The sequence below is a fragment of the Epinephelus moara genome, chromosome 14 (assembly GCF_006386435.1).
Source record: "Epinephelus moara isolate mb chromosome 14, YSFRI_EMoa_1.0, whole genome shotgun sequence".
Taxonomy (NCBI): domain Eukaryota; kingdom Metazoa; phylum Chordata; class Actinopteri; order Perciformes; family Serranidae; genus Epinephelus; species Epinephelus moara.
Genome location: NC_065519.1, coordinates 14,050,001 through 14,076,297, shown reverse-complemented (window position 1 = coordinate 14,076,297; position 26,297 = coordinate 14,050,001). Strand labels below are relative to the sequence as shown.

At 40.9% G+C, this 26,297-nt stretch overlaps 1 protein-coding gene across 3 annotated transcripts in view; it reads right to left on the bottom strand.

The window, feature by feature from the left end:
* Window positions 1–26,297, bottom strand: part of uggt1 (UDP-glucose glycoprotein glucosyltransferase 1) — a 60,918-nt gene that overhangs the window by 21,740 nt on the left and 12,881 nt on the right. For 2 of the 3 annotated variants that reach the window (XM_050061375.1, XM_050061376.1), the window contains exons 7-22: window positions 23,743–23,839; window positions 23,563–23,641; window positions 23,249–23,349; window positions 14,131–14,230; window positions 13,962–14,022; window positions 10,603–10,694; window positions 8,816–8,966; window positions 7,957–8,076; window positions 7,735–7,820; window positions 7,137–7,272; window positions 6,820–6,951; window positions 4,645–4,809; window positions 3,503–3,623; window positions 1,402–1,500; window positions 1,150–1,173; window positions 523–617 (exon numbers count right to left, since the gene is read on the bottom strand). In XM_050061375.1, the coding sequence (XP_049917332.1) occupies window positions 523–617; window positions 1,150–1,173; window positions 1,402–1,500; window positions 3,503–3,623; window positions 4,645–4,809; window positions 6,820–6,951; window positions 7,137–7,272; window positions 7,735–7,820; window positions 7,957–8,076; window positions 8,816–8,966; window positions 10,603–10,694; window positions 13,962–14,022; window positions 14,131–14,230; window positions 23,249–23,349; window positions 23,563–23,641; window positions 23,743–23,839 (1,659 nt within the window). The remainder of the gene's footprint in view (window positions 1–522; window positions 618–1,149; window positions 1,174–1,401; window positions 1,501–3,502; window positions 3,624–4,644; window positions 4,810–6,819; window positions 6,952–7,136; window positions 7,273–7,734; window positions 7,821–7,956; window positions 8,077–8,815; window positions 8,967–10,602; window positions 10,695–13,961; window positions 14,023–14,130; window positions 14,231–23,248; window positions 23,350–23,562; window positions 23,642–23,742; window positions 23,840–26,297) is intronic. The other variant, XM_050061377.1, reaches the window with a different exon arrangement.

Genomic DNA, 26,297 nt, shown 5'->3' with positions numbered 1-26,297 from the left:
GGAACACGTTCTCACCACAAACGAACTGCACCAGAGTTCGTTTGTAACCGGACCCAGACCACCTCTTCAAGAAGGTCTCGGTTCGGTTGTTTTGGTGAGCACCCGAGTGTGATTGCTGTGTTCACACCTGGCCAAACGAACCTCACTTAGAGGGCAAACAAACTTGAGTTCAATTGAACCGAACCAAACAGGGCAGGTGTGAAAGTATCCTACGAAAGAACCAAGCTGGGCCTACTGTTTCCTATATGCTACACTAGCTATCTCCTTAATTTATGTTTATCGTACAAACATGAAAGTATAAATCTTCACATATGATTCCTATTCTTAAAAATCTGATATGTGTATTTCTGAAATATTGAATTATTTCCATAAAAGACCTGTTCTTATTTGATTAAAAATACAATTTGGATGTGAATGTTTTATAGTGATATATGTTCATATCGTCACAACATTATCAACAATAAAACAGTAATTTTGAATCAAAGTCTGGCCCCAAGAGGCAGTATAGAAAGATTTCTTTACCATGTGCCTGATGGCATCATAAAGAAGCTGACGTCCTGAGGGCTTGTCAAAGTCTCCGACCACCCAGAAGGTCACTGGACGGATGTAGCCATCATCTGACAACCACAAACAAAGAAACAGAGACTGTCAGAATAAGTCACTGAGGTGATGCGACACAGGCGAACTTATGAGGCAAAGGAGGCGAGCCATACTGTTTTCATTGAAGATAAAAGTTTGGTAATTAGGCAAATATCTATGTGAGTGGCATACTGGGCTGCAAGAAAACAAGATGCAAAATAAACTATGTTCTTAGTGTTATCTACTGCAAAGACTGTTTGTCATTTCTAAACAATGAATCAAACTTCTCCATGCAGCTACGACAAATGACACATGCTCTCCTAAAAATGGAAGAATTAATGTTAGAACTTGGTGAGCAGTTATTTTTAGTATTCGTATTTCAGACCTTAATACACAATCATCACGTGTGTAATTAGTAATTTGTTTCCTCTGAGAAAAGCAACACAGATGGAGGAGTGGTGGTGAATTCACAAACACATCTAAACACTGCCAGCAATGCAGTTCACAGAGAACAGAAAAAAAGAGCAAGTGAGTTGGAAAGGAAATAATGTGGAGGAAAAGGGTGATTACCATGCCTGTTGGTGGAGGTCATCCCTGATGCAGGGGCATTTTTAAATCACATGAATAGGAGGAAAAGAAGGAGGAGGAGGAGGAGGAGGAGGAGAGGACAGAAGGAGAATACATGAAGAGAGAGTTTAAGCTTGAAGGTGACTAAATCATCTTCACTAGAGACAACAAAAAACCTCCACAAGCTTTCTCTCCCATTCAGTTTTTGTTTTTATATGAACAGCTATCAAACGAGGCCGTCTTGGACACTCTTACCTTTCTTCGTCATGTAGTTGATGCTGTTGGCCACAGCGGTGCTCTTCTCTTTGGTGTCAAGAGTCGAGAAGCGAGCGTAATCATCAATAAAGAAGTTGTCTGCATGAAGAAGAGAAAATATAGTGAAGTGTAGCTCATGTAGCAAACACCAAAGATTATTTTTCAAACTGCCAAGATGCTAGTGTCAATGTGTACCAGGATGCAACACAAAGCTACCATCTGTTTATGTCACAAAAATATCTGTAACAGGATTTAAAGCATAAGTTGTTAGAAAGCTTCAAAATGTCTTCCAGCTCTGTGTTAAATTTATCTTACTGCCATTTATTCTCCTCATACAGTTTAAGTAGAAGTTTAGCTGCCAGCAAAATATACAAAGAAAATAAAGTGCATAAATATTTTAGGCATATACCGAAATTAATGAAATAACACAATGATATGATTTGCGATTGAAACTTCCCTTTAAAGGAAAGTAAAAGTAAGTCCTAACTGAGTCTAAAAAAAATGCTGTGTAGCCATGTTGCATATTGTGTTGTTGGTCTTTAAGTGATTATGACTAGAGTTTAAAAAATTATAAAGTCAACAACGAAATGCAAACCATAAAAGCTCATCGTTTTAAAATAATTAAGGTTGTGGTTGTAGGGTGAGGTAGGGGTTATGTTTGAACCAGTGCCAACACCTGGACTTCAGTACCGATCCCCAGTGGTAGCGCTGGGTGATATGACCGTAAAATAATATCATGATATTTCAGGGTATTTTTGCAATAATGATATTCTTGACAATATGACAAATTAGTTAAAAAAATATATATATTTAACTTATGAACACAGAATTGCAACAAAATAAGTGATACAGTTTTACAGTTTGCCTTCAAATATTCAGTAAAAACTAAACAAAAATGATCTAATTTCTTTAGTTTGTGAACAACAACAGTAACTCAGAGTGAGATTCAGATTCTGTATACAATATTAATAGTTCAACAAAATAAAATCTACCACAAATTACATATTGAAACAGCTCCCAAATACAAAGAAATGTACCCTGGGATCTATATATATAAATCAACAGGTGATTTCCTTCTTTTAGTGAATTCCTAAATGATTGAGTTGTTTTTTTTCCCCACCAGGACCTTTATGCTCTGCCATTTCTCCACTAATCATCACGCCGTAACCTGTGACAGGCTGCTATGATACCACAACTATCACACATTCACGTATATGGAGTTGACACTGACTCCTGTGTGCGCACAGCGAGAGAGGAGAGGCAGAGACGCTGTGCTGCTGCCAGAGGAGCCGCTGAATGAGTTCCCTCTGAGCAGTAAGTCACTAAAAGAGTCTGAGAAGTCCGGGGCTGTTCATAAAACATTCAGGACGCCACAGTTTATTCCACACTACTGAAGCTGCTCCTCTTTTTGGAACCACCACCAGTCTGTAATAATTTCGCTTTCAGCCATGCTTGTTGTTGTTGACGTCTTGTTGTATGACGTCAATATGTCAACAAGCCAAAATATCGCAGAATAGCACAATATATATTTTTCATGTGATAAGGCAACAGTTAAACAGAGTACCAAGCCCATTAGCCAGACTAACATTCTCATTTTACAGCTAAACAGTATACTAAAATATGTTTCTGAAAACATCTGAGGCAAGAAACAGGCAATGCAGTCACAGAATCTTGATTCATATTTGATCAGTTTGACCGTAGTTCACAAGCAGCGATTGACGAGACTGACAGGTGCGTTATAGTCTCAGCTCTGATTGGTTGTTGCCGACCACGCTGCAGTCTGATTCTAGCAAATGTCATTAGAGGCAGTAGGAAGAAGAGGAGGGACATGATTTTGTTCATGAACTATTTGTCTCATGTTTCCCTCTAAGAATATAAGGACAGTTTCAGCAAATATAACGCAGTTATTTTCAAAAAAGTTACTACTGTAGCTTTAATACTGTTGTCAAACAGTTGCCAAAGTGGTCCAATAGATGGCAAACTCATTTCAGCTCATCAGTTTCTGGTCTACTGTCACATCATAAAGGCTTCAATATCAGATCATTAGGTAAAAATAACAGCTCGTCAATCAGTGCCGTTCATATCCCTGATGTGTACTCACTGGTATCAGACAGATCCAGGTATGTTCTGCTGGTGGACAGCACTCTGGGGTTGATGCGAGGAACAACGTTGGGCTGATTCATGATGAAGTCCACGACGTCGTGATCCGTGGCCAGCTCACCCTGCGAGCCACACGAGCACAGAGTCAGGATTTTAAAAGAATAACTCAGAGAGGATATTCGTAACTGTTCACTGCAGACCCAAAAGTGATGCAGAGGCTTTATTGTCTGCGCGCTTTTCATCCTTACAGTCACAGTTACAACAGCCACTTTACGAATGAATAGGTTGTGTATCGACTGGAAACTTTTCCTCCAACAAGTTTGGATTAAACATTAAAAAACAGAGGAAAAAACAAGACTTATGACTAGCACAGTGTTCACAACTAGAACTGGTATAGCATCTAAATAAAACAGTGCTGCTGTATCTGTGCTTAAGGCTCAAAAAGCAGAGGCCTTTAGAAAAAAAAAAAACAATTCAAACATTTGGCTCCTCAGAGTGCTGGAACGACATTAAAACAGGAAAGCACGGCAGATGGCATGCTCACAAAGATCTAGCTCAACAGAAAAATGATTACTCACTACAATCCAAGGCAGTGTACTTGTAAAAATGAACTCTCTTCCCCAAAGAAATCATCTGGAGCTCCTCTACTCGTTTCATTTCTCTTTTAATTAAACTCTTTTTTGTAGAAAATTAAAAAACAAATACGCACAACAGCACAAATAAATACACCCACTGGTATCGGCCAACTCTCAGAGAATATGTTACTTGTTCCTTTAAGTCTTATTTAATTAGTTTAAAGACATTTTTGTTGTTAAATGTGCATAATCGGGAAGCTAATCTTTACAGGCTGTTTGTACATAAGAGGACATGGAGAATGCATTACAGCATCTATGCAAAGCAAATAAAAGACCCATCACTAAGGTGTAAAGTGTGTCCTCACAGAAATACGTGCAGTGACTTGACTGCAATGAAAACTGATTTTGTACAGAAGATGATCAAATACACATCTTTATTACCTTTTTTTCAAAATTAAACCTTCATGAAACAATAGTTCTAAATCGTGACGTGAAAATGAAACCCCCACTGGCTCACTGCGACTGTATATCAAAGTGTGTGTGGGGGTGTGTGTGTGCTCTAACTGACCAGGTAGACGGCTCTCTGGTAGAAGGTGGTGGTCTCCAGGATCTTCTGCATGGTGACCGTTTCCAGTTCGTCCGGGTCCAGCTGCTCACGCTGGTAAGGTATGCCGTTGTACATGACCACAGGCAGCGGGCCGACCCCCGTCTGCTGATAGTACGCTCGCCCTTCCTGAAAGAGGAGAAAGAGATGTTACTTTAATTTGTATCTACCTTTTACCATCTCAAACACAATGCTAAAATAAAGAAGAAAAATCTGATCGATGCTTTTGATTTTAGTACTGCAACCGTCTTATGCAGCTACAACTTATCAGGGTATATGCAGGGATCCTGAAGTTAAATTTAATAAACTTTAGGACCATTTTTAAGACCTTTTCCTTAAGACAGTGACACACCTTAATTTACATTTACAACACACTGACTGTAAGATAACACAGCTAAATAGTCTTATTAAACCTGAGTTATAGAAGGCTGCTGGACAGAAATGAACGCTTCAGCGTTTTTTGACTCTCCAAGTTTATTTCTGTCACGTCTAGTGAAGCGTAATCTGCACAGACAGCTGTTTAAAGTCCTGTACACATGCATAAATGCTGCGTTTGTTGTGCCCTCAAATCTATTGTTTTCAGTGTATTTGGTTGAAAGGTGCGCTCAAAAGCAACAGCGATGCCATTGTGGCACACAAGCATTCCCAAGCGCCTGTTTTTCAGGAAGTCATGACTGCGCCCCGAGATAAACACGGTTCGACTCTTGGAATACAACAACATGCACTGCATGTCATGTGTAAATATTAGTCAGTGGTAAATATGGAGGAGAAGTTGATCAGTTCAGCTCTATAGCCGTCCCATGCACAACATTTTAGGCCTAATACACACTTACAAAACAAACACCTGGAGGAAGATCAGCTGTGCACTCGTGATTTCTGATAAGTAGACTATGATGTAGTGCTTGTTATGGTCACTTAGTAACTTCAGACGCAACCTGCCTCCACACCCTTTGAAGTTGGCACAGAGTAGCACCAAGCACCCAACCGCGTATTTTACAGGTGGTTAAAGATGTATGTGTTCCAGCTCTAAATCACACACATATAACACTGTATATTTTGCTTTTAACTCTCTCCCAGTCGGAGAGCAGCAGATTCCCCTCCCTCGCTATGGCGGGCCGGGAAATAAAATAAGCTTATCAATAAACAGAAACGCTATTTCTGGTCTCGTGTGGTGCGGACATGAAAACTCTTTTGGTTGAGTAAATGTCTGCTGTCAGTCAGCCTGGTGAAAGCAGTCTGACTGACCGCTGTCCTCTGAACTCCGCAGGAGCTGCTCCTGTGGACAGTGACGCTGAATGCAGGTCGGAGTCGATGTGGATTGAAAAGTACTATCTCCATGGTGATGTTAGTGACACGACCCAATCACATTGCGAGACAAAACATGACAGTGTCTGCAACATTACAAAATTCTCCAGGTGCGGACATGAATTTTTTTCGAGCAACACTAAAAATTGTTTAGAGGCACTCATCAAAAGTAGCGGAGGCAGAGGCGAAACTCCTCATCATTTTTCCCCCCTCAGCAGCAGTTCGTTGAGTTTGAGTTGCAAAGAGAGGAATTAATGTGTCAGTTAGTTTGTGGTTGGATCAGTCGGGATTGATCAGATCAGATCTATGGATAAGATTAGGGGAGCTGCAGCTGCAAAGGCGAGTGAAAGCAAAGTTTTACACCCAGCGCTGGATCACAGGTGCATGGTTTCCATGGCAACACAAGTTCCGAAAATGATGGACAACACTATAACGAGAGCGCTGTTGTTCTCAGAAACACAGCGTTCTCTTACTATATAAATGATAAATGGTTAACTTTCACTTTTAGAGTGTCTGATGTTCTGCTTCTCCGTCTATGTCCAGAGTATGCTCTGCACTCTAAGAGTGTGGTGCTCTGAATAACCAAATGTACATACATTCAGACAGCGCTCCTAATTAACGGTGCAGCCTCAACAATGTAAAATCAATGCGTGGCAGCAAATGCTGATACTTCGGCAGGCTGCCACAAATAAACTAATGTGGGGGAAACCTTGCTGAGATATCACATTCATGAGAATGAACGGATGGACAACTTGAAAATATGATGCCTCCGGCCTCAGCTGTTGTTCTACTGATAATACCCACAAACTGATGGCGGCGTTCAGCCCCTCTCACCTTCCTGTTGCTGTCGTAGCTGGAGTCAGCTCCTAAGACGCTGCTGACCTCCACGTAGGGGAACCTCTTCTCCAGCACCTTCACCACGTCACCAACACTCAACTTCCCACCAATGGGCACCCTGTTGAACATCTTGATGGAAATAAGGAAAGGTAAAGGTGAGGGTGAAGAACATTTTAGGGGAACAGTAGTCGGGTAGACAAAAGTAACACAACTTTACCATATGTTAGCGTCACTGGTGTCAAACTTAGTGTTCTCATTAAGATAATAGGGGTTGTGAGAAGTCTTTCATGAGCATTTCTGAGTAGTCGACTCACCAAGATAACAGCTTCAAACGCGCTCTGACTGTCCACCTCGTCACTGATGTAGTTGTACGCCCGGACCAGCGCCACACCTGCATCCTGCATGCCGTCTATGTCATCTTCGTCTGACACCACAAACACCAGCCCTATCCTAAAACACACACAGAATAAAGTTTCTGAAACAGACTCTCATGTGTTTACTGGACAGTTAAAATGCAGAGCGCGTGCTGCCTGCTTCATCAGTATTCAAACAAGCTGACCATCCCAAGATGCCACATGCAGAGAGGTATCAAAGGTCTCCCCAAAACCTGCCTGACAAAACTCCTAAATTAAAATGGATTTTAACTACACGCCCCAGCTGACTGCAACAGCTCTGCGGCGTCTTTTTTAATGATTTTTCTGTTTTTTGCAGTAACTGTGGAGCAATAAAAACTGTGTTTCCCTGAATTATCGGTACGCTGATGTAACTCACATTTACAAGAAAACACATTAAAGTGTCCAATATTTAAGGAATCTATTTTAACAGCAACTAAAATATCCTTGTGTATTCTCCTGATGGGTTTTGGTGAGTTTACGGTCCAACACATCCCCGGTGACACCAGCAAACACCAACCTGAGTGGGATGTTGTTAGCGTAAAACATCTCTGCAACACTCAGCAGCTCAGCGGCGTGCTCCTGAGTTGGATCCAGAATGATCACCTGCAACACACACACACACACACACACACACACACACACACACACACACACAAACATATACACACACATGTTGGTATTTTCTACAAGGATTCAGATCCATTTGTATTCACGACTGACTAATCAAGTACAGACGAACCAGATTGTGGAAGTTCTTGCGGATCTGCCTGATGACTCCGGGGAAGGTCGGCCTGAGCAGCTCCTGCACGTTGTAAGGCCACGAGCTGTACCTGTGGTCCGTCTCCAAGTTGTTAATCCACTAAAAAAGAAAATTTAAGAGGAAATGTTTGAGAGCAGAAGCCGGAGCTCAACAGCAGATCAGTGCCAATAAGAAATTACATTTTACTGCTTGTGGCTAAAAACCCGGGCTGCAGCTAACGATTATTTTCATTGTCTATTAATCTTTCTTTTATCTTTTTTAGCCAAGCGTTTAATTGTTCCGTCCCTGTCAGATTTATCGATTGTGGATAATTGAGTATGCATATGTGTTGTGTATTTCTTACTGTCTATTTTTCTATTTTCTTATATGCAGGAAAGACACAGCAAATTTGGCTGTACTTCTTGTGCAATGACAATAAAGTCTAATCTATTCTGTCGATCAACTGATCTATTTTTCAGCTAATCATTGAGGGCTATTAAAACTCACAAAAAGAAACCTATTCAGACTTTATCACTAACCAGAGCTGTTATTTTAGTGGTCAGATGTTCAAGACATAAATAAGATATAAATCAGGAGGGCTTGAAATGGCTCCACTGTTGGTTGCACAGTAAAAATCTTCCTTGGAGCAACCTATTTTTTTTCCAGTGACATTTATGGCTCTTCTCCATTTCCATAGCTAAAAAAAGGCTGTATTACTGAAATTCAGCACCTCCAGGTTTTCAAAGACACGTGGGAAAAAGAACTGACACAGTACAACACAACTGCATTTTTAGCATTGGTTCTTATCTGTGCGTGCAAATTTTCTGTAGAAGGGGATTTTGGTTGTGTGATTTCTTACACTGATTGCAGGGTTGCGGATGTCGACAGCGTAGTCAGAGTCAGAGGGCTGGACGTTGAGTTTCAGGATGTCATGGATGTAGGGCGTGTCGATATGCAGGGAGCGCAGGCCCTCCATCACCCTTGCCTCACTGCGCAGCACCTCAAACACACTGCAGGGGACAGAAGTCAGAGTGAGGTCATCTGTAGTGGGTGTCTGTGTGTGTGTGTGGACATGAGCATGACAGCATCAACACCACTCCCACCATCTGACAATGTGTAAAAGAGATACACACCAAGGACTCATTATTTTCATTTTTCATAAAAATGTTTTTTGTCATACTGTATCATTCTGAAAATTTTATATTAATAAAAAGATGGGGGAAAAAAACAGTTGAAATCAGATTATATTTGTAGTTTAACACTTTTTTAGAGCTGAAACATTTAACTGAATAATGCATGAACCAATTAAATGACTTTCACTGGCCCTTTAACAGATTATTGTAAATTTCCAGTTCATAATCAGCAGCTCATTTTGCATTTCTCCTGAACATTTCTGAGCCAAGCAGCTTGCAAGACTCTGCAATTTTTATTTCCTGTAAACTGTGTCAGCATCTTCTTGCAGCAAGAAAACTCGACTAACAACAGAAACATCACATGCAGGTATTTTTTCTTTGTTAAAAGTCAGTAGAAAAGACTTGTGTACACGTATTGTTTAATAATGGGCTGTTGGTGTGTCTACAAGCATGTGTATTTAATATAAGTATTTAATTTTGACCAGAAATACAGTAGTGAGTATATCTGCATGAGCATACTGTAGTACTCATGTGACTGAATGTAGTGTTTAATTTCATAAGTGAAATGCAAATGAGTTTCAGTTGGAAATAGATTAAAAGAAATATCACACAGTTGATTAACCCTATTTTGCCATGTTTTTGTGTCTAAGTGACAGTTTTTCAAATTGGCCCAGCACTGAGGAGAGCACTGCAGCTGGCAGCCGCCAAACAGGCTGCAATGTAACCTTTCAGGGCATTTGGCACATTCAATTTACATCCATTAGAAGTGCTTGCGTTTGCCACAGACAGACTCAAATTACTATCTTGACTGTCTGACAACATTATTACAAGGACCCCTACAGACACAGACATTTTTGGTAAAGGGTAAAGTCATTGTTTGACCAGAAACCGCCCCAAATTTGCTACTGCCAAACTCACTAGACTCCATTTAAAAAAAAAAACACAGTAATTTTATCCCTGTAAAACACACTTCATTCAACGTCAACACAACCAAAAGAAAGCAAACAAAACAGTCTTGCTTTGTCTCTCCACTGTGTCAACAATCACTAGCTTTGGTTTGGCTAAAAAAAAACCCTCAATTCACACAGTTAGATGTGAAAATATGCTGGCTCTATACACGCTAAAATTACCGTTTTTTGAGTCTGGTGGGATTGGTAACCAACTTTGGGGCTGTTTCTGGTTAAACATGAAAGATCTTATTCTTTAACAAAAGGTTTATCTCTGTAGGGATCATCTCCATAATGTTGCCAGGTACTTAAAATAACAATCTGAGCCTGTCAGTGGCAAAAACAAGCACTTTTAGTGGACGTAAATTGACACCAAATGCCCTGAGTGGTTCCATTACAGCCGGTTTTGCCAGTGCAGCTTCCCTCAGTACTGGACCAACTGAAAACGTGTTCTTCCCATTACAACAGGATCCAGGTTGAAAAATACCAAAGCTAACCTTTAATATATGACTATGGATGTGTGTGTGTGTGTGTGTGTGTGTGTGTGTGTGTGTGTGTGTGTGTACCTGAAGATGTCTTGTGTGTCCAGATCTATATGCAGCCCGTTGATGAACAGGGCTGAATCCCCGGGCTGCAGGCCCAGAGTTCCTTTGAAAAACTACAGAGGAAGAAACGTCAACATGACTAAACACCCTGTTCACATCAAACCCTAAACTCCCCATTCAACTCCAGTTGAGCTGATCTCCAGGCCGTGCAGCACGTAACGTCAAAGCCGGCCATCGCGTAGTCAATTATATTATAAAACTGGAGGCAACAGTCAACACAAAGCTGTAACAAGGAACGTCTGCAGCTCCAAACAAGCACTGACAGCTCTGTTTAAAGTCAGTCTGTTTAGAGCAATCAAACCCCACACTAAACAAATCTAATTATTAGAGAAAGGGTGTGTGTGTGTGTGTGTGTGTGTACGATCGTGAGAAGTTGTGCGAATGTTTGTGTGTCTGCACATGCAAAAGGAAAGCTCAAAGTCGTTCTGGCGCAGTCAAATCTCATTACAGAAAGACAAAGACATCAGATTAATCATACTCCAGACACTGCAATTACAACAAGACATGATTAACACAAATATTGTTCATCCCATTTAAACACTGTGTGTATATGCGTGTGTGTGTGTGTGTGTGTGTGAGAGAGAGAGAGAGAGAGAGACACACACACACACACACACAGAGAAATGTCTGCGTGCAAGTGCATGTGTCCAAACTACTTCAATCAATAATCATTTCTCGCTGCAGGACTCAGTGCGCCTGCCGAATGAATCACCGATTCAGTAATTAGGACGTTTGCCGCTCACCCCCACCACCCACCCAAACTCCTGTCTGCGCACCAAGATAATGTGAGCACAGCTTGAGGAGTGGGGGGGCTGAGGAGGCAGGAGGCAGGAGATGGGGGGGAGTGAAAAAATATTTGACAAGAAAAAGGAGTGATTACCTAGTCCATTAGCAGGCCGAAGCCAAACACACTGTCAGAAACTGAATGCTTTTCACGTCAGATGTTGTTTACAATTTATCACATAATAAAAAGGTGAGAGGAACAAAGGAAAAACAGGGAGGGCAGTTCTCATTTCGAGATATTTCCCTAAAGACTTAAGGCTAAGAGGCGGTGGAGGTTGTGGTTGTTGCTGGATGCAATAATGCTATCTTGTGTTTTCCTTTATTTTCCTCCTTTATTGGATTAGATTGGTAAACAGCTAAACCTCAATTATCCCTGACTACCGGACAACACAGTCAGCGGGAGGAGAAAAGAAGCAGCATGCTGGGTAAAGACAAGACAAAGGAATGAAAGAGGATGAAGACGTCAAGTCACTAGCCAGGATTCAATCGAAATATAGCGTCAATTTTTAACATATTTACAGAATATCAGCAAAAGACTATGCAACAATCAACAATATATTGATCCTTTTAAAGGGAAATTCACCATATTTAATGTAGATGTCCATCAAACAAGCAATGCTGATGGTAAATATAAACAAAGTAATAAATTCCTCAGTGCATGTCTTAAGTGCTATATCGTAGGCAAATGGACTTGCTTTGAGTTTCACCTCTCATCCAAAAGGCTTCTTCAGTTCTACAAGCCAGTTGCCTACGACATAGCACTTATGATCGCCATGACCTGGATGATTGAGAATCTTCACCGACATGTCTTCAGTGCATGCTTTATTGGCCAAGAAAGCTGAGCTCGCAGAAGGCTTGGGCGTTATCAAGGTGTTTCGATATACTGGGGTATCTGTATGATTTTCAATACCATCAAAAATACAGATGCTCCTCTTTCTGCTAAACGGATACAGAGATGCCGTATTGAGACGAGGTAGTGCACAGAACGTGCCACCAGAGGGCAGTCTCTACTGGTGGAAACAGGTATTGGAGCTGAGAAAGATGGCAGCCGTGAGTGGTGGGGATAATGTTACAGGACTAGTGAAAAACAAAAATGCCTTGGGCCCTGTTTGGCAGTTCGGCCACATACAGTTTATCTTGAGAAGACTTCTTCCAACTACAAAATAAGTTTGTTAGGCATTTGATTTTATTCAACACATCATCTCTGTTCAGCCCACTCGGGTGTCCGCAGCGACAGCAAGTGTCATTTCCCATCTATTCATTATTCTATGGGCCACAAGTATTTCAACCCAGCAAGAGTTGTCTGAGTGAGCCAAGTTGCATGTTGCAATGTGTTATATCATCAGCAGCTTAGCTTTTATGTTTGTTTTTTTTAAACACAAATATATTCAGTATACCCTGGTGAAATGTCAGGAAGGTATGAAGGCATAAAAAAGAACGTGATACCACTAAAGCCTAGTTTGCAGCTGCAAAATCTGTCTGACTTCCTGCATCTAGCACCTTCATCTGAAAACCGTGACGTAGTTGGAGGCAGGAAAAACTCCAAGCTAGATTTCGCCTGTGGGTAGTCAGGGGTTGTTCTCAATTCTCATATTACAAATGAGCTATATTTCCAGCAGTGAAAATGGCATCCCAAAATATGTGCGCAGGTTATGTTATAGACGAGGATACATTTTACAGTGTGTTGGCTGATTTGGATATTTAACTGTATTTATTTGAGCCAGAGTATACGGACGACAAAATGCAGCAGGAAGAGGGTGAGGCTGCTGTACAAGAGAATATAGCCAGTGTTTGGTTTAACGAGCGGCCATATTAACTGGTGACTCTAAGCTGAATGCATCGAATGCATAAAAACAGCAGGTGGCCTCCTAAAAGCCTTTACTTTAATCAAAACTCCGACAGAGCCTGTGTGAGTTGCTTTGCATTTAAGCTTTACTCCTCACTTGGTTGGTGTTCTGGAGACATTCTTTCTATCTTGAAGATAAACTGGAAAAGACAAGCAAGACCAGCAGGGCAGAGAGGGCAGATGACCGTTGAATGAGTATTTTTGTCACCTAATGTTATATTTTGGCCAACAAAGTAATAGCTACAACACCGACTGACGGACATCCACATAAATGGTGGCAGGTGGCAAAGCTTTACACATCTTACTGAGCTGTTTCTGAGCTCCAATGTTGTCCAGAAACTATTGAAAACACATCAATGAGCCACACTGTTGTTCCTTTATTACCATGGACACTGTAATTTATTTTGAGTCAATCCCAAAAACACTGTCCTGCTGCTCTAAATACTCACCAGACCACCAAATGTGTATAAATTTGCAGCTGAAAATAGTCCCAACAAATGCACTCTTATTTTTGTTTGAGTGATTTCTGATTTAACTACAGTGCACATCTGTATAAGGGGTTTTTATATTTCTGTGGATTAACTGGCAATAAGAAATGTTTTTTCATTGCATTAAAAAATAATAGAGGAAGGGCTAAAGAGGATAAATAGGTGAAAACTTACATGAATGGACGAACAAATAAAACATGTACCTTTTGGTTCTCTCCGATCTCTTTGCGGATCTCAGAGTTGACCACAGTTTTAGTGATGGACCTGTGAGGAGAAAAGGGCAGGCAGAACTGTAAAACTGCAGACTGGTCAATATCTGTGTAAACCAAAACTTCTTACTGTAGCTGCTGTTCGTGAGCGTTTCGTCTTTACCTGGCTTTGGTGGGGAAGTTCTGACTGAGGTCTTTCATAACGTTGAGGGCATCAACAGCGGGAGCAGCAAGAATGCGAGCTGCTGTCTGGAAACTCAGATCTATAAAAGAAAAGGTGGGTGGACGGGAAGGTAGGCAAGGAGGGCGAAAAAAAAATAGGGAGAGAGGTGAGTGGACAAAAGCAGAGAGGAGATGAGGAAACACACAAGAGGGTACAGAGAAAGTTTCGACAAAATAAAAGCGGTATGAGCAATTGTTGGTCTGTACTCTGAACGCTCAAGCTTAAGAAACATAAAGTTTGAATGTATGTACCAAAATGTATACCCAAGGGCTGTTTGAGACCCTGCAAATGTCAACCTCATGGTGGCGCTAGAGGATTTCAGTGGATAACCAGTCATTGGAGCACATCAGGGCCCAGTCGTTCATAAGTAATCTCATCAGATGTCGGCTTTTAGATTGGATTAAATACTAAAAATGGGTTATTCAAGAGAAAACCAGCACTGTGAAATCAGACTAGATGCATAATCAAGTTTTTGTTTTATTTCTATCAAACCCTCAGTATGTGTTGTTCAAAATTCAGCGTTACGATTATCCTGATCCCAGCAGAAGGGAGGATTCAGGGATTTCAGGAGGAAAATGTAATGAAACTTTTGAATGGTCAAATATATGTAACTTTATTTTTATTTTTAAGTTAGCAATGAAGCTGATGAACCCTTTCAGTAACCTAAAGTAAATTATGAAGGGTTTTATCCCTATAAATAAATTCCCTTAATAGCTGTCAAAATCTAACAAAATGTATTTATAAGGTTTGTTCCGAATCACATACTTTTTCTTTTTACTCTTAGTAGTCACCGCAGATGCCCTTAAAGAGACCCTACTGTTGAATGCAGTATGCACACAACTGGGACATACTACTTCCTTATAACATTACGCCCTGAACCTTGACCATCTTATTCATATATCCGTTACCATGGGGATAAGGCACAATGCCGTACACCGAGCTCACTAGAAACGGAGGTCAACCTGGACAACTCTGATGTTGTTATTTTGCACTAAGCAATAACTGCATACATTGAGGATTCTAACATTATATTTTAAGACTGATGCCCTTTTGTTGTCGGTTATATTTATGATTATTTTATTCAATCACACAATTAATATTCCTATTATCACTAATCAACTGGTCATCAGTCACCTGAATGTGCCGTCATCCATCACTTCGACTTCTGACAGTCAGTGTAATGCAAATTGTCCGCTGCGCAGAGGATAAGCATGCTGGCTTGTATACTGCAATATCGGACCGGATGTAGTAGAACATCCTATTGCTATACTGCATTTGACATACTATGTACTGGGATATACTAAACCTTTTCCTGGCATATGTATGGTGTGATAGTATGGGGATTGTAACATACAGAAAGTTCCAATCTGGAAGATCTCCATTTTGTTTTGTTTGGCGGCACCTCTGTCAATAAGTGGTATTTAAGTGTGTTTGTTGCTCCGAGAGCTTTAATGACAGAGGAAAGGTGCAGAGTTAGCGTGTAAACGTGATTGATACAACGTGAGGTTGTATTTACTTTTAAATGTGTGACAATTTCAGACGAAAAATTTGGACTTGCTGTTCACTGGCCTTACGACTTCAAACCAGGTAAATTTTTTATATCAGCTTGTTTCATTAGCTTGGCAGCTGGCGAGATAAAAGGGTTACAACAGCGCAGATAGCGCGAGAGCAAATTACTAATGACTCATTGAGGATTTTTCCCGATATTTTCTCAATAATGTCGCCACAGATCCTCAGTTCAATAGCTTTCATTAGTGGCCATTGATAGTGACGTAACATACATTTATTCAAATTAAAATCTTTGTTGAATCACAAGTCTCCACCCCTGCATCACCTGCACTCCTGACTAGACCACGCCCCCTGGACTATAAAAGTCCACCCTTCAGGCCCGTGACTCTATTTCCTCTAAACATGCCAGGTAGAACAAAGAAAGGACTGATGTGAGTCCAAATGGACTTTTCACTTTTATAATGTTTTACTTTGTTAATCCTGTATGTATTATTTTGAGTTAACAGATTGTTTTATGTCTATTGTGCTGAGATTCCTGAGTTTAAACTGATGTTAACAGAAGAAAAAAGTAATACCAAAGCGGATGCATTAAGGTAAGTTAAATGATACCTAATATACTAATTACTATTTTCATAATTATTATTGTTCAACATTAAACAGAGCAGTAATATTTTCTTTTAATATACCTTATTATAAAAAAAATTTAAAAAAATCATCCGACAACCACCATAGAACTGTTCAAGTACCGTGCGTCTGCAATAAAATGTTGAAACGGCTGCGTGGGTCCTGCGTGTTTGAATGTGCAACCCATCATCAGATGTTCTGTGAGTGAGCGGCAGCATAAATATACAGTTTATCAGATTATTTCTTTCATTTTAACTCTCATTTATCAATTTAAATGAATTACAACACAAGCAGAAGTAGTTTCTATCAACTGAAACCCTCATGCTGTTTTCTGTCTCACCAAATTAAAGTGCTTAAAGTGACCCCATGATGGCTATTCTACCTGTTGTTCTTTACATCGTTAGTAGCCTACATTCTGATCTATAGTCCCATTTAGAGCATGGGTAATATGGATTGGATAATCCTAAAGGGTCTGTATCTGGGTCAAGGTGATCCAATCCGGTGTTGCTTTGAAAAACCAACACGAAAGCTGATCTTTGATAGCAAAACATTCGGATTTCAAAATCCAGATCATTGTGATCCACATAATTAAAAATCAATGGCCCTCGGCACCATGAATGTGCGGACAAAATTTCATGGCAATCCATCTGGACCAAGTTGAAGATCTACCAACTGACAGACGTTACCATCCCTGGAGCTACATTGCTAGCGTGGTTAAAAAGTCATCAGTTAAGCTAATTAACTTATTAATAAGCAAATAATCCCATGTTAATATGCTTGGCTTCACATCTGAGGTATTCATTAAAACTATCTCATTTAAAGCAGGATCAAGAATACAGACCAAAATATATAGACATATATGTTAAGAAGTGAGAAGACACGGTATAGGAGCATATACTGTAGAGATTTAGCCTGCTGAGACGGAGAGCGTAGTGAAGACTATTTCAATGCAGTGAGCATCTCTGTAATGGTGTTGTAGCCTGTGTGATTATTAGCCCCTGGAGGTCTCCCTCTCTTTGTAAACAGGCTGAGCTAATGAGCCCCAGTGGGGTAGGAGATAAAGACAGACGCCCACATGACATGGCTGACAGTTGGGCTAGACCGACTCTCTCATCCCTTCACATCCTTTATTCACCACAATCAAAGCAGCCTCATCAGACCCACATCCTGCCAACATTTGCATGCAAGTGTGTTTATAAAAAACACATATAAACCAGTAATGGTGGAGAAAAAAAAAGTTTGAAATATGTATGAGGTGGACTCAAAGTGGACATAATTACACCTGAGAAAATGTGCTCAAATACCTAATCCAATAAATGACGTAACCCTGATCAATAAAGCTTTTATGATGCAGCAGACAATGCTCTCATATCTTCAAGATATTATGGCTCAAATGTATCAAGAGGACACTGATCGACCGCCGCCATTGATTACAGAAGTAGACAGATAAATTTTCTGCTGCAGGTTTGATTCACTGATGGTATGATCTCACTGTTAAAGCAACAGAAGACAATATTAATTTCTGTTTATTTATTTATGATCAGCGCATAAGAGGAATAAATCAAACTAATGAAACAACTGCGTCGACGGCACATCTACCCCAGGGATGCAAATTCTCTCACTGGAATTAGTTAAAGGGTAATCTGGTATTGTTCAACCTGGATTCTCTTTTCCCATGTGTTTCTCATGTCTTTTTAAAATTAGTATGGAGTATTGAGAGAGAACGCTGCAGCTGGGAGCCGTGAAAAGGGCTGCTATGTAAACACTCAGGGTATGTTCACATCGTCAATTTACGACCACCAAAAGTGCTTATTTTTTACACCGACAGGCTCAGATTGTTATTCTGAGTGTCAGACAACATTATGGATCCCTACAGAGATAGACCTTTTGGTTAAAGAGTACGATCCTTTTAGTTAGTTTAGTTTAAAACTGTAATTTTATCACTGAATAGAGTTAACAGAAACTAAATAAAACCGACAAAAAACATCTTCCTTTGTCTTTCCACTGTCCCAACAACCACCAACTCTGGTTTGAATCAATTCACCCAGTCAGACGGTAAAAAATATGCTGGCCAGATACATGCTAAACTTACTTTTTATTTGAATGGAGTTTGGGTGGTTTCTGACAGAGATTTTGGGGCTGTTTCTAGTTCAACAAACAACAAGATCTTACTCCTCAACTAAAGCCCCATTTCCAACAAAGACTTTCAGTATGGTACCTTTAGAACCAAAAGTAACCCTTCAGGCATGGTACCTCGACACTCACTCACTATATTTCCTCCTTTATCAGTCTGCACCTCGTTTACTGTCCACAGAACGACGCTGCATGCCGACATTTTCAGGACAAAACACAACAGGCTGCAGTGAGAGTCTGTCTAAATGGGATCCTTAAAAATAGCAGGTTTGTGCAATTAGTTCTTGTCAGGCAAGCTCAGGGGTTTAGTGTTGCCGGAGTCCACAGGAACGATACTCTACAATGCTTTTTATTACTCCGAGTGAGGATTGGGACATATACAGTTCACATAACCCGGTCGAAATGAATGTATATAATTAAACGCTTGAGGATCCAATCTTTAATAAAAGTGTATGTCATCAAGGAGAGACAATAAAAACTAAAGTAACGTTGTCACATTGAAATTTAAGGTTTGCTGATGGATAAAGGTCATCAACCCATGCATTGAGTGGCACTACAATTTACAATGTTTTCTCAGACTACAGTTGCTGCAAGAGCCAGTAAAACATCTGCCATCCTCTACTGACCAATCAACAGACTGCAGTGTTCACAGCTCCACCTTTTAGTACCAGATGTGTGTGCTAGGTACCCCAACAGAGGGGGGGCCAAAAATGGGGACGGTGCAGAACGGTTCCATTGGTACCACCCACAACTTTTCACAGTGGAAATGGAAAAAATGTGCACTGAACTGAACCACACCGTACTGCTTGGTGGAAATGGGGCTAAAAAGGTCTATTTCTGTAGGGATCCTTTCCATAATGTAGTAAGACACAATAACAATCTGAGCCTGTCAGTGGCAAATAACCAAGCATTTGTTCGTGGATGTACACTGACAGTGTGAACATGCCCTGGGTCTGTACACTGCAGCCTGTTTTGCTGTTGCCAGCCACATCACTCTCTCAATACTGGACCAGTTTCAAAAACTGTTGTTCTCATTAATCACTTAGACACAAAAACATGGCAAAAAGGATGCAGGGTGTACAGGTTGAAAAACACCAAACTTAACCTTTAACTTCCAATACTTTGTGTGTGTCAGGGAGGGATTATGAGAAAGTGTTTCAAGACCATACAAAGAGAAATCAAATTGCTATTTCAAAATCAACAGAAAACTAAATCTAATTCTGTCCTAAATATTTTACACCAAGGGGATCATGTTTTCCTTTTACTTAGTCCTTCTTTTAAGGATGTTAAAGTCCAGTTATTCCAGACTGTCTGACAGAATTATAGATGCATTCTGCATAAACTTGTTGCAGCTCTTTATTGAAGCTATGTGATGTTTATACTGATTGAAGTAATCAATGTCTTGTGCATCTTTTTAAACAGACTGTACATGTTGGCACATTCAAAGTTTTTACTTCAGGCGAGGCAACATAACTTTTCTCTTACAAATAAAAACTTCAATTCATAATTTATGAAACACACCCTTGCACCGTTCCACATACTCTGCAGTCTTTAACCGGCTCAAGTAGCAGTGCAGAAGCATTATCAGCAAAATGTTCTTAAATAAATATGGTTATATTACATATTAGGGTATTGGAATATTGAGTAGTGAAATTTAAGAATAGTCTGTCAAGGTGGAGCTGTTTTTAAAGTAAAGTTCTGTGGGTTTAAACAAAGTCTGGCTGCACTGTCTGACTTCATAATGAGTGAGGTTTAGAGGTTTTAAACAGGGAATGTGTTAAAACGTTCCACCAGATTCTATGAAATTGCGGGGAGTGACAGACCTTTCTGGGTCAAGAAACAATTGATTACATTTCGATGGGGATGAAGATCTGGGATTTCTGCCATTAGATAATTATCTTTTGTCAACTGTGGCTATGAAACTAATGGACACAGAGCTCAGGCGGAGTCCTGGGGGCGTATTTACAGGATCATAAAATCGATTCCCTCAAAATTTAAGTGACAGGACTAATGCCTGCAGGTGCTGACAGTAAGCTGTGGAGTGTTTAGCTTTGGTGCTCAGAGGGCCTCACAGTTTATTTTCGTTAGCCTGTGAAAACGCTGGGTCTGTCAGGTTTTCATATTTGTTTCAATTTATAACGGATGTGATACCAAAAGGCACAAACCCATATTTCTCACCTGGACTGTTTGTATCTAGATATCCTCTTGTGTTGGAGCAGGAAGTGAAAAGAGAAACTGAAACTTTGTGGTAGAATATGTCTGGCGAGATGGGGGTCACAGTCTGGTTCACATAGCATGCATGCAGGATACACAGTATGTCAACTGAGGCGTGCAAAATTAAACAAAATTAACAAGTGCAAGTTTTGCTCAGACACTTCTAGCAACATGTGCTGAGGTTGGAACAGGAGGCAATTTCCTAGGCTGAAAAATGAAACCATCACGAAAGTGCCAAAAACTATAGTTCCTCGAAATAGCAATCTGAGGCTGACTTCAGAAACCAGTCAGTCCTGATTAATCCCCATGTTAAAATGCCCTAAATTTACAGCAGAAATAAACCTGTTCACAGCCTGGTACAAAAGCAGTTCTGGTCTCTACGGCTAATTTCAACATTCATGACAACTGTACGGGGGTTAATCTTTTTAGAACTCACCCTTTTTACATTTTATTAAGGCTTAGATTTATGCATCATTAAGGGCGTGGACACTTTGAGTGACAGGCTGTCTGCAACGTGCGCCTTGGCTTCGCAGTCAGATCCACCCCTTACTCCTCCACAGCTCCACCCTCTTGTCTAATTATGGTCACTTCTGGCTCCAAAAACCAGGATGACAATGGCGAAAATACCAAACTCGTGGCTTCAGAACGTCACGGTAGCTACGTGCATTATTTTATACAGTCTATGGGTTAAGCCCTGTACATGCTCCGCAAGAACAAAGAAAGAACAAGAACAAGTTCTTTCTGGCCAGGACATTTCATACTTCACGAGAAACTCAAGTGCAGAACTCCTGAGAAGTCCTCATAGGCCCCTCCCACTGCCGCATACATAACTCGCGCTTTTGGGCATTAACCCCACCCACTTCAAATTTCTGACCATCACACAACAGTTCTTGGACACCACACAAGAAAAAAGTTCTGCCCAGATGATGTGTCGAGAACAAGCTGCAAGAACTCCCAAACCAGGGCTGCAAGAATAAAATGGCACCATTCTTTTCTTGCAGCCCTGCGAGAGAAAACAAATTTCTAAAGGCCTTTAGTGCAACAAGCAGATTGGTGTGTGAGTCAGTCACACTATAGCGAGTGCAAGCAAAATGCCAGAGCTGGAACAACCACCTTTGGGTTCTTGGTCATTTACAACTGCAGCAGAGAGAGACAGAGAGCTGTGTATAATGGCCCAAATACACAGGACACAGATGCAGCGCGATACGTCTGCAGAGCGCATCCATTATAATCAACTGAAGCTGCATTACTGACCATAGAAGCCACGTTTGTCCATAAAGGCATCGCACAGCTTTTCTCTGTTCTTACACAGCTGGTCTATTGTTTTTTCTTTACATGGGGCAGCGCAGCCTCCAACAGGTGAAAACTATAAAGAGCTGTGTAACAATAGAGTACCATCTGTTTAAACATGATTATAATGAATATCTTATTGTACCAGAGGTAATGTAAAGCAGCAGAGCAACCTTCTGGGTGTTTTTACATTTCACATTAAATTAATGCAATTACATCAATGCATCCTGTTGTTAAAATGATCCAGTTAATTAATTCAATACCAGTTATTATAGCATACACTTCCAAATGCTGCATAACCAACTGCATAATCACTTGGCAAAACCCAATGCGCACACAGTGAAGCTGGCAGCAACCACACGCTGCAAAGATGGTGTCTGTGTAGCAGGTAAAAAACCCTGCTCCACTCCACCTGACCAACCCACCGCGTCGCACAATGTGATTTTGCCAAGTAGGACATGATCCTGGATCAACATCCCACATTGCTTTCCTGGACCAACACTGCAATCAACCAATCACAGCCTTCTGACATCATCAGTGTGCTGCTCCTGTGCTTCTTTCAAAATTCCTTTGTGCCTCTTCAGAGCTAAAGTAGTTTTCCAAATTGAAGTTAATACGATTGAACAAAATTCACAGTTACACTGAACAAAAACCTTAAAAGCTACTGCAGGGTTAGTGAGTTAGCTTGTTACTAGGTAGGCTATGCTGAGAAGTCAGCTTGCCAATGACCTACTTGGCAAAATTACGTTATGCCCACCGCGTCTGTGCCCCGTGTATACTGGATATAGGCTGAGGGCAGTGTGTCTGTATTGCTCCACCACTGGAGCATGTTGGAAATATATCCGACATGCTAATGCACATCTGACAGCATTACCCAGATGTGCTGATCAGAGATGACAGTTTGGGTGCTTTGAATGTTTAAATATAGCCATGGTGGAACGGATTAAAACACTCCTCTTAATGCACAAGTTTTTTTCATCATTATTTTATGTATTTTGGTATTTCCGATGTCATAGCATAAGTTAAGTTTTTCAGTTTTATAGCCTGTCATGACCTGTTGCCTAGGAAACAGTTCACCAAAGTTGCCAGAGGACAAAATGCTACCTCAGTACCCAGCAGGAGGACTGTCTTTCTTTGACACTTGTACCACTGCCTCTTTACAATAAGTGAAAAGAAACAGATCCTCCTGCATTTCCGTTGTTTTTTTCTGCTGTACAGAACTCACATTGAACTGAGACTTTTGTGTACTGTTACAGCCCTAAGAATAAAATCTGGAGAAGAGACCCACCTTGCATTTGCCAGACTTTCAGAGGGGCCATTTCATTGGTGCTTTCTACCAAATGTTTCCTTAACTCCTGTAACTGCTCTTTCAGCTCTGGGTAGACGGCCCTGGTGAAAGAACGTCAGACAAAGCAGACAGAGAAAGAAGAGAGTAAGTGCAGTTGCTATTGATTTGTTTCTTTTTTAGACATAAAGGCTTATGGTCAGTGCTTTGAGGGAACAAACTGTGCAGGAAAAAGGCAGGTGTGTGAGTGCAGCCCAGTTCCTGGAACGGATCCTAGCTTTGAGTTTTTAATCATGGGCTGACGCAGAGTCACTCACTTCAGTTTGCCAAAAAGGAATCCCTGGACCTCGTCCACTGGATCGTTCTCCCCGATCACTGTAGCGTTCACCTCCGCCCCTGAAACCACAATCAATTAACTCGTTATTCGCATGAGGAGTCCTCCGGGATTACACCATCGTGGGCATGTGTGTATCGATAGAGTGTGTGTGCATGTGCACCTTGGACTTGTGTGTCGTCCTTTGCCTTGTACTCCTGGCTTTTGATGGCCAGCTCCACTCCATACCCCGACAGATAGACTTTCTTTCCACTTGGATCCTGGGAGGAAAAGAGGAGGATTTGAAAATAAGACAAAAGGGTGAAGTCATCTTTATCTTTAGTTTCCATCATGTCCCTTGACACAACACTTGAGGATATATTCAGTGAGAGAGGAACGCATGTGTAAATGAATTCAAAAGGCACCGACAGTGGTTTGAGGGGACCTGTTATGCTTCCCCTTTTTTTTCTATCATCTACATATATTATTACAATGTTGGATGTTCATATTAAACACAGCCAAAGTTTCAAATAATAATGTAAATGTAAGTAAAAGTAATCCCTGTGAGCAGAAACCTGAAGCCTCAGACTGTTTTAAATACCGTTTCCAGCTTCTTTTTCTACTTTCAAGGCAAGCTGACCTCTGCTCATGACAGATTTTTTGTATCGTCTACTCCAGGCATACTACTCTAAGTGTTTACATTACATACACTGCTACATGTAGCTACATGCTACAGCAGGAAAACATCCAGTGCAAACTGTCACTGGTAGTTTTAGACCAATGCAGTTGACATTTTCACGCCCAGCTGCTACATTGTGCAAGTAGCAAATGAACTAGGACCCATCTGTGCGCCGACTGAGCATGAAGGTCGTAATTGAGGTGTAGTCAGGCGCATTGTTGCTGTATTGCCATTGTTGCGATTGCACCATCGACCAACAGGAGCCTGGCCTAAAGTCAGAATGGTGCAGTATTTTCCTGGGGCATTTTTCATATAGTGAGATGCACCTTCATTGGTGGGAGCACAACTCGCGAACACTTTGCTTGTTACATACACAGCATTCTCGGAACCCATCGGCTGTATTCGGCATCTGACTTCCGGCAGACGGCGATACAGCCTCTGGGGGCAGACCCCCGATTTTTTGACATTCCGGTTTGATTTGGCGGAGGAGGTGAATTTCCGTTTCTGACTTCCGTTTATATATAAGTAAATATGCTGAACCATTGCGATGGATTCAGAGTTTGCAGTGACACAAATTATGTTCCGCCTCGTTAGTTCACTGCACGGACCGTTTAACCTGGCAACTGCAGCCGGCTCAAATGTGACTGATCAATATCACGCGGACTACTAACAGCCTACAACTGGAAACCAGGGCTCTTCCGCTCTTCTTCCGGAGGCAAGATCTCCGGGGTTTGCCTACAGACTCTCTAAAATGTGAAAGTAGCAGAGAGCAGGGAAGAGCTGCACAGCTTAATGTTTAGTTTAGTATTCTCTCTTTGGTTTATGACAACAGTTTTTAGTTTTGCTGCTTAAATGTCCCAAAATATTTGCTACACTGACTTTGCTCTGACTGCATCACTCCCATCAACAAACTACTCGCTTATCCTATTTGCAGGACCACCATGTAAACAGCAGAACACCAGGTGCAGGCGCTCCTGTCTTTCAAAGGTAAGGGAGATGACACTCAATTTTTTTTAATTCATGTTACACCGAAAACACACCCATAATTAATTCCACTGCCCCTTACGCCTTACTTTCAACACAGATAATGCGCTGTTTAACTACCAAAGTGGAATTGGACACGCCTTAAATGCACTTGTGTCGCACCATGCAATTTAGACTATGTGCTAATGATCCCTTAAATAGGCTCTGTGATTTTTGTGGTAGATTTTTTTGTTTGTTTGTTTGTTCAGAGGCTTTTATTGGTGATTTTCACAGTAATAAGTCCCACTATATGAAATGAAAGTAGAGAGATGCCGAGGGCGCAGATGCGGAAGACGCGGAAATGTGGAAAATCCGGAAACACACAGGTATTTCAGACAGAGGGTGAATACAGGTGTTCCAGCAGAGACAGTATGAGGAACATAAAGTGCTTTTTAAATACTAAAGCATGTAAACATGTTCAGGTAGAAAAACAAAATACAAGTATGCACCTCTAAATGGGCGCAACAGGTCCTCTTTAAGTAGGCAATCAAGCTGTCCACCTCATTTGATTGCAGATGCACTGACAGCTAACCTGATGTTTCCAATCCATATACAACTAAGTAAGCAGAAGTGTTTGCCCGAGTGGCGTCTGCTGTTGTAAAAGGCTCTGTTAACTTCCTTGTATTCATCTTCAACTCTGTTGTAAAAAAAAAAAAAAAAAAAGGACTCACTTGCATCAAAAACACATGTGATTGCCAACTACTTTGACAGCTTTCAAGTACAGACAACCAGCTGTTGCTTTCTAAGTGCTGTAGACATTAACTGTACCCTGATTGGCCCCAAAGCTTAGAAGTAAAAAGAGAAAGCGTTAAGTGTTACAACCTCTCTGGTGCCCAGGACACCGTGCCTAACAGACAGATGGTGAGAATAATTTAGCATAATTGCAGGGAAAAACTTCTCAACTGTATTTGCATGTGAGACAAGAAGCAATTCAACTTCAACCTGACATGATAAACTGGTGAAGCACTTTTCATTCCAGGTGAAAGTGAGGAGCCCAATTAAACCGCAGAGTTTTTTTAAGATTTTTAATCAACACC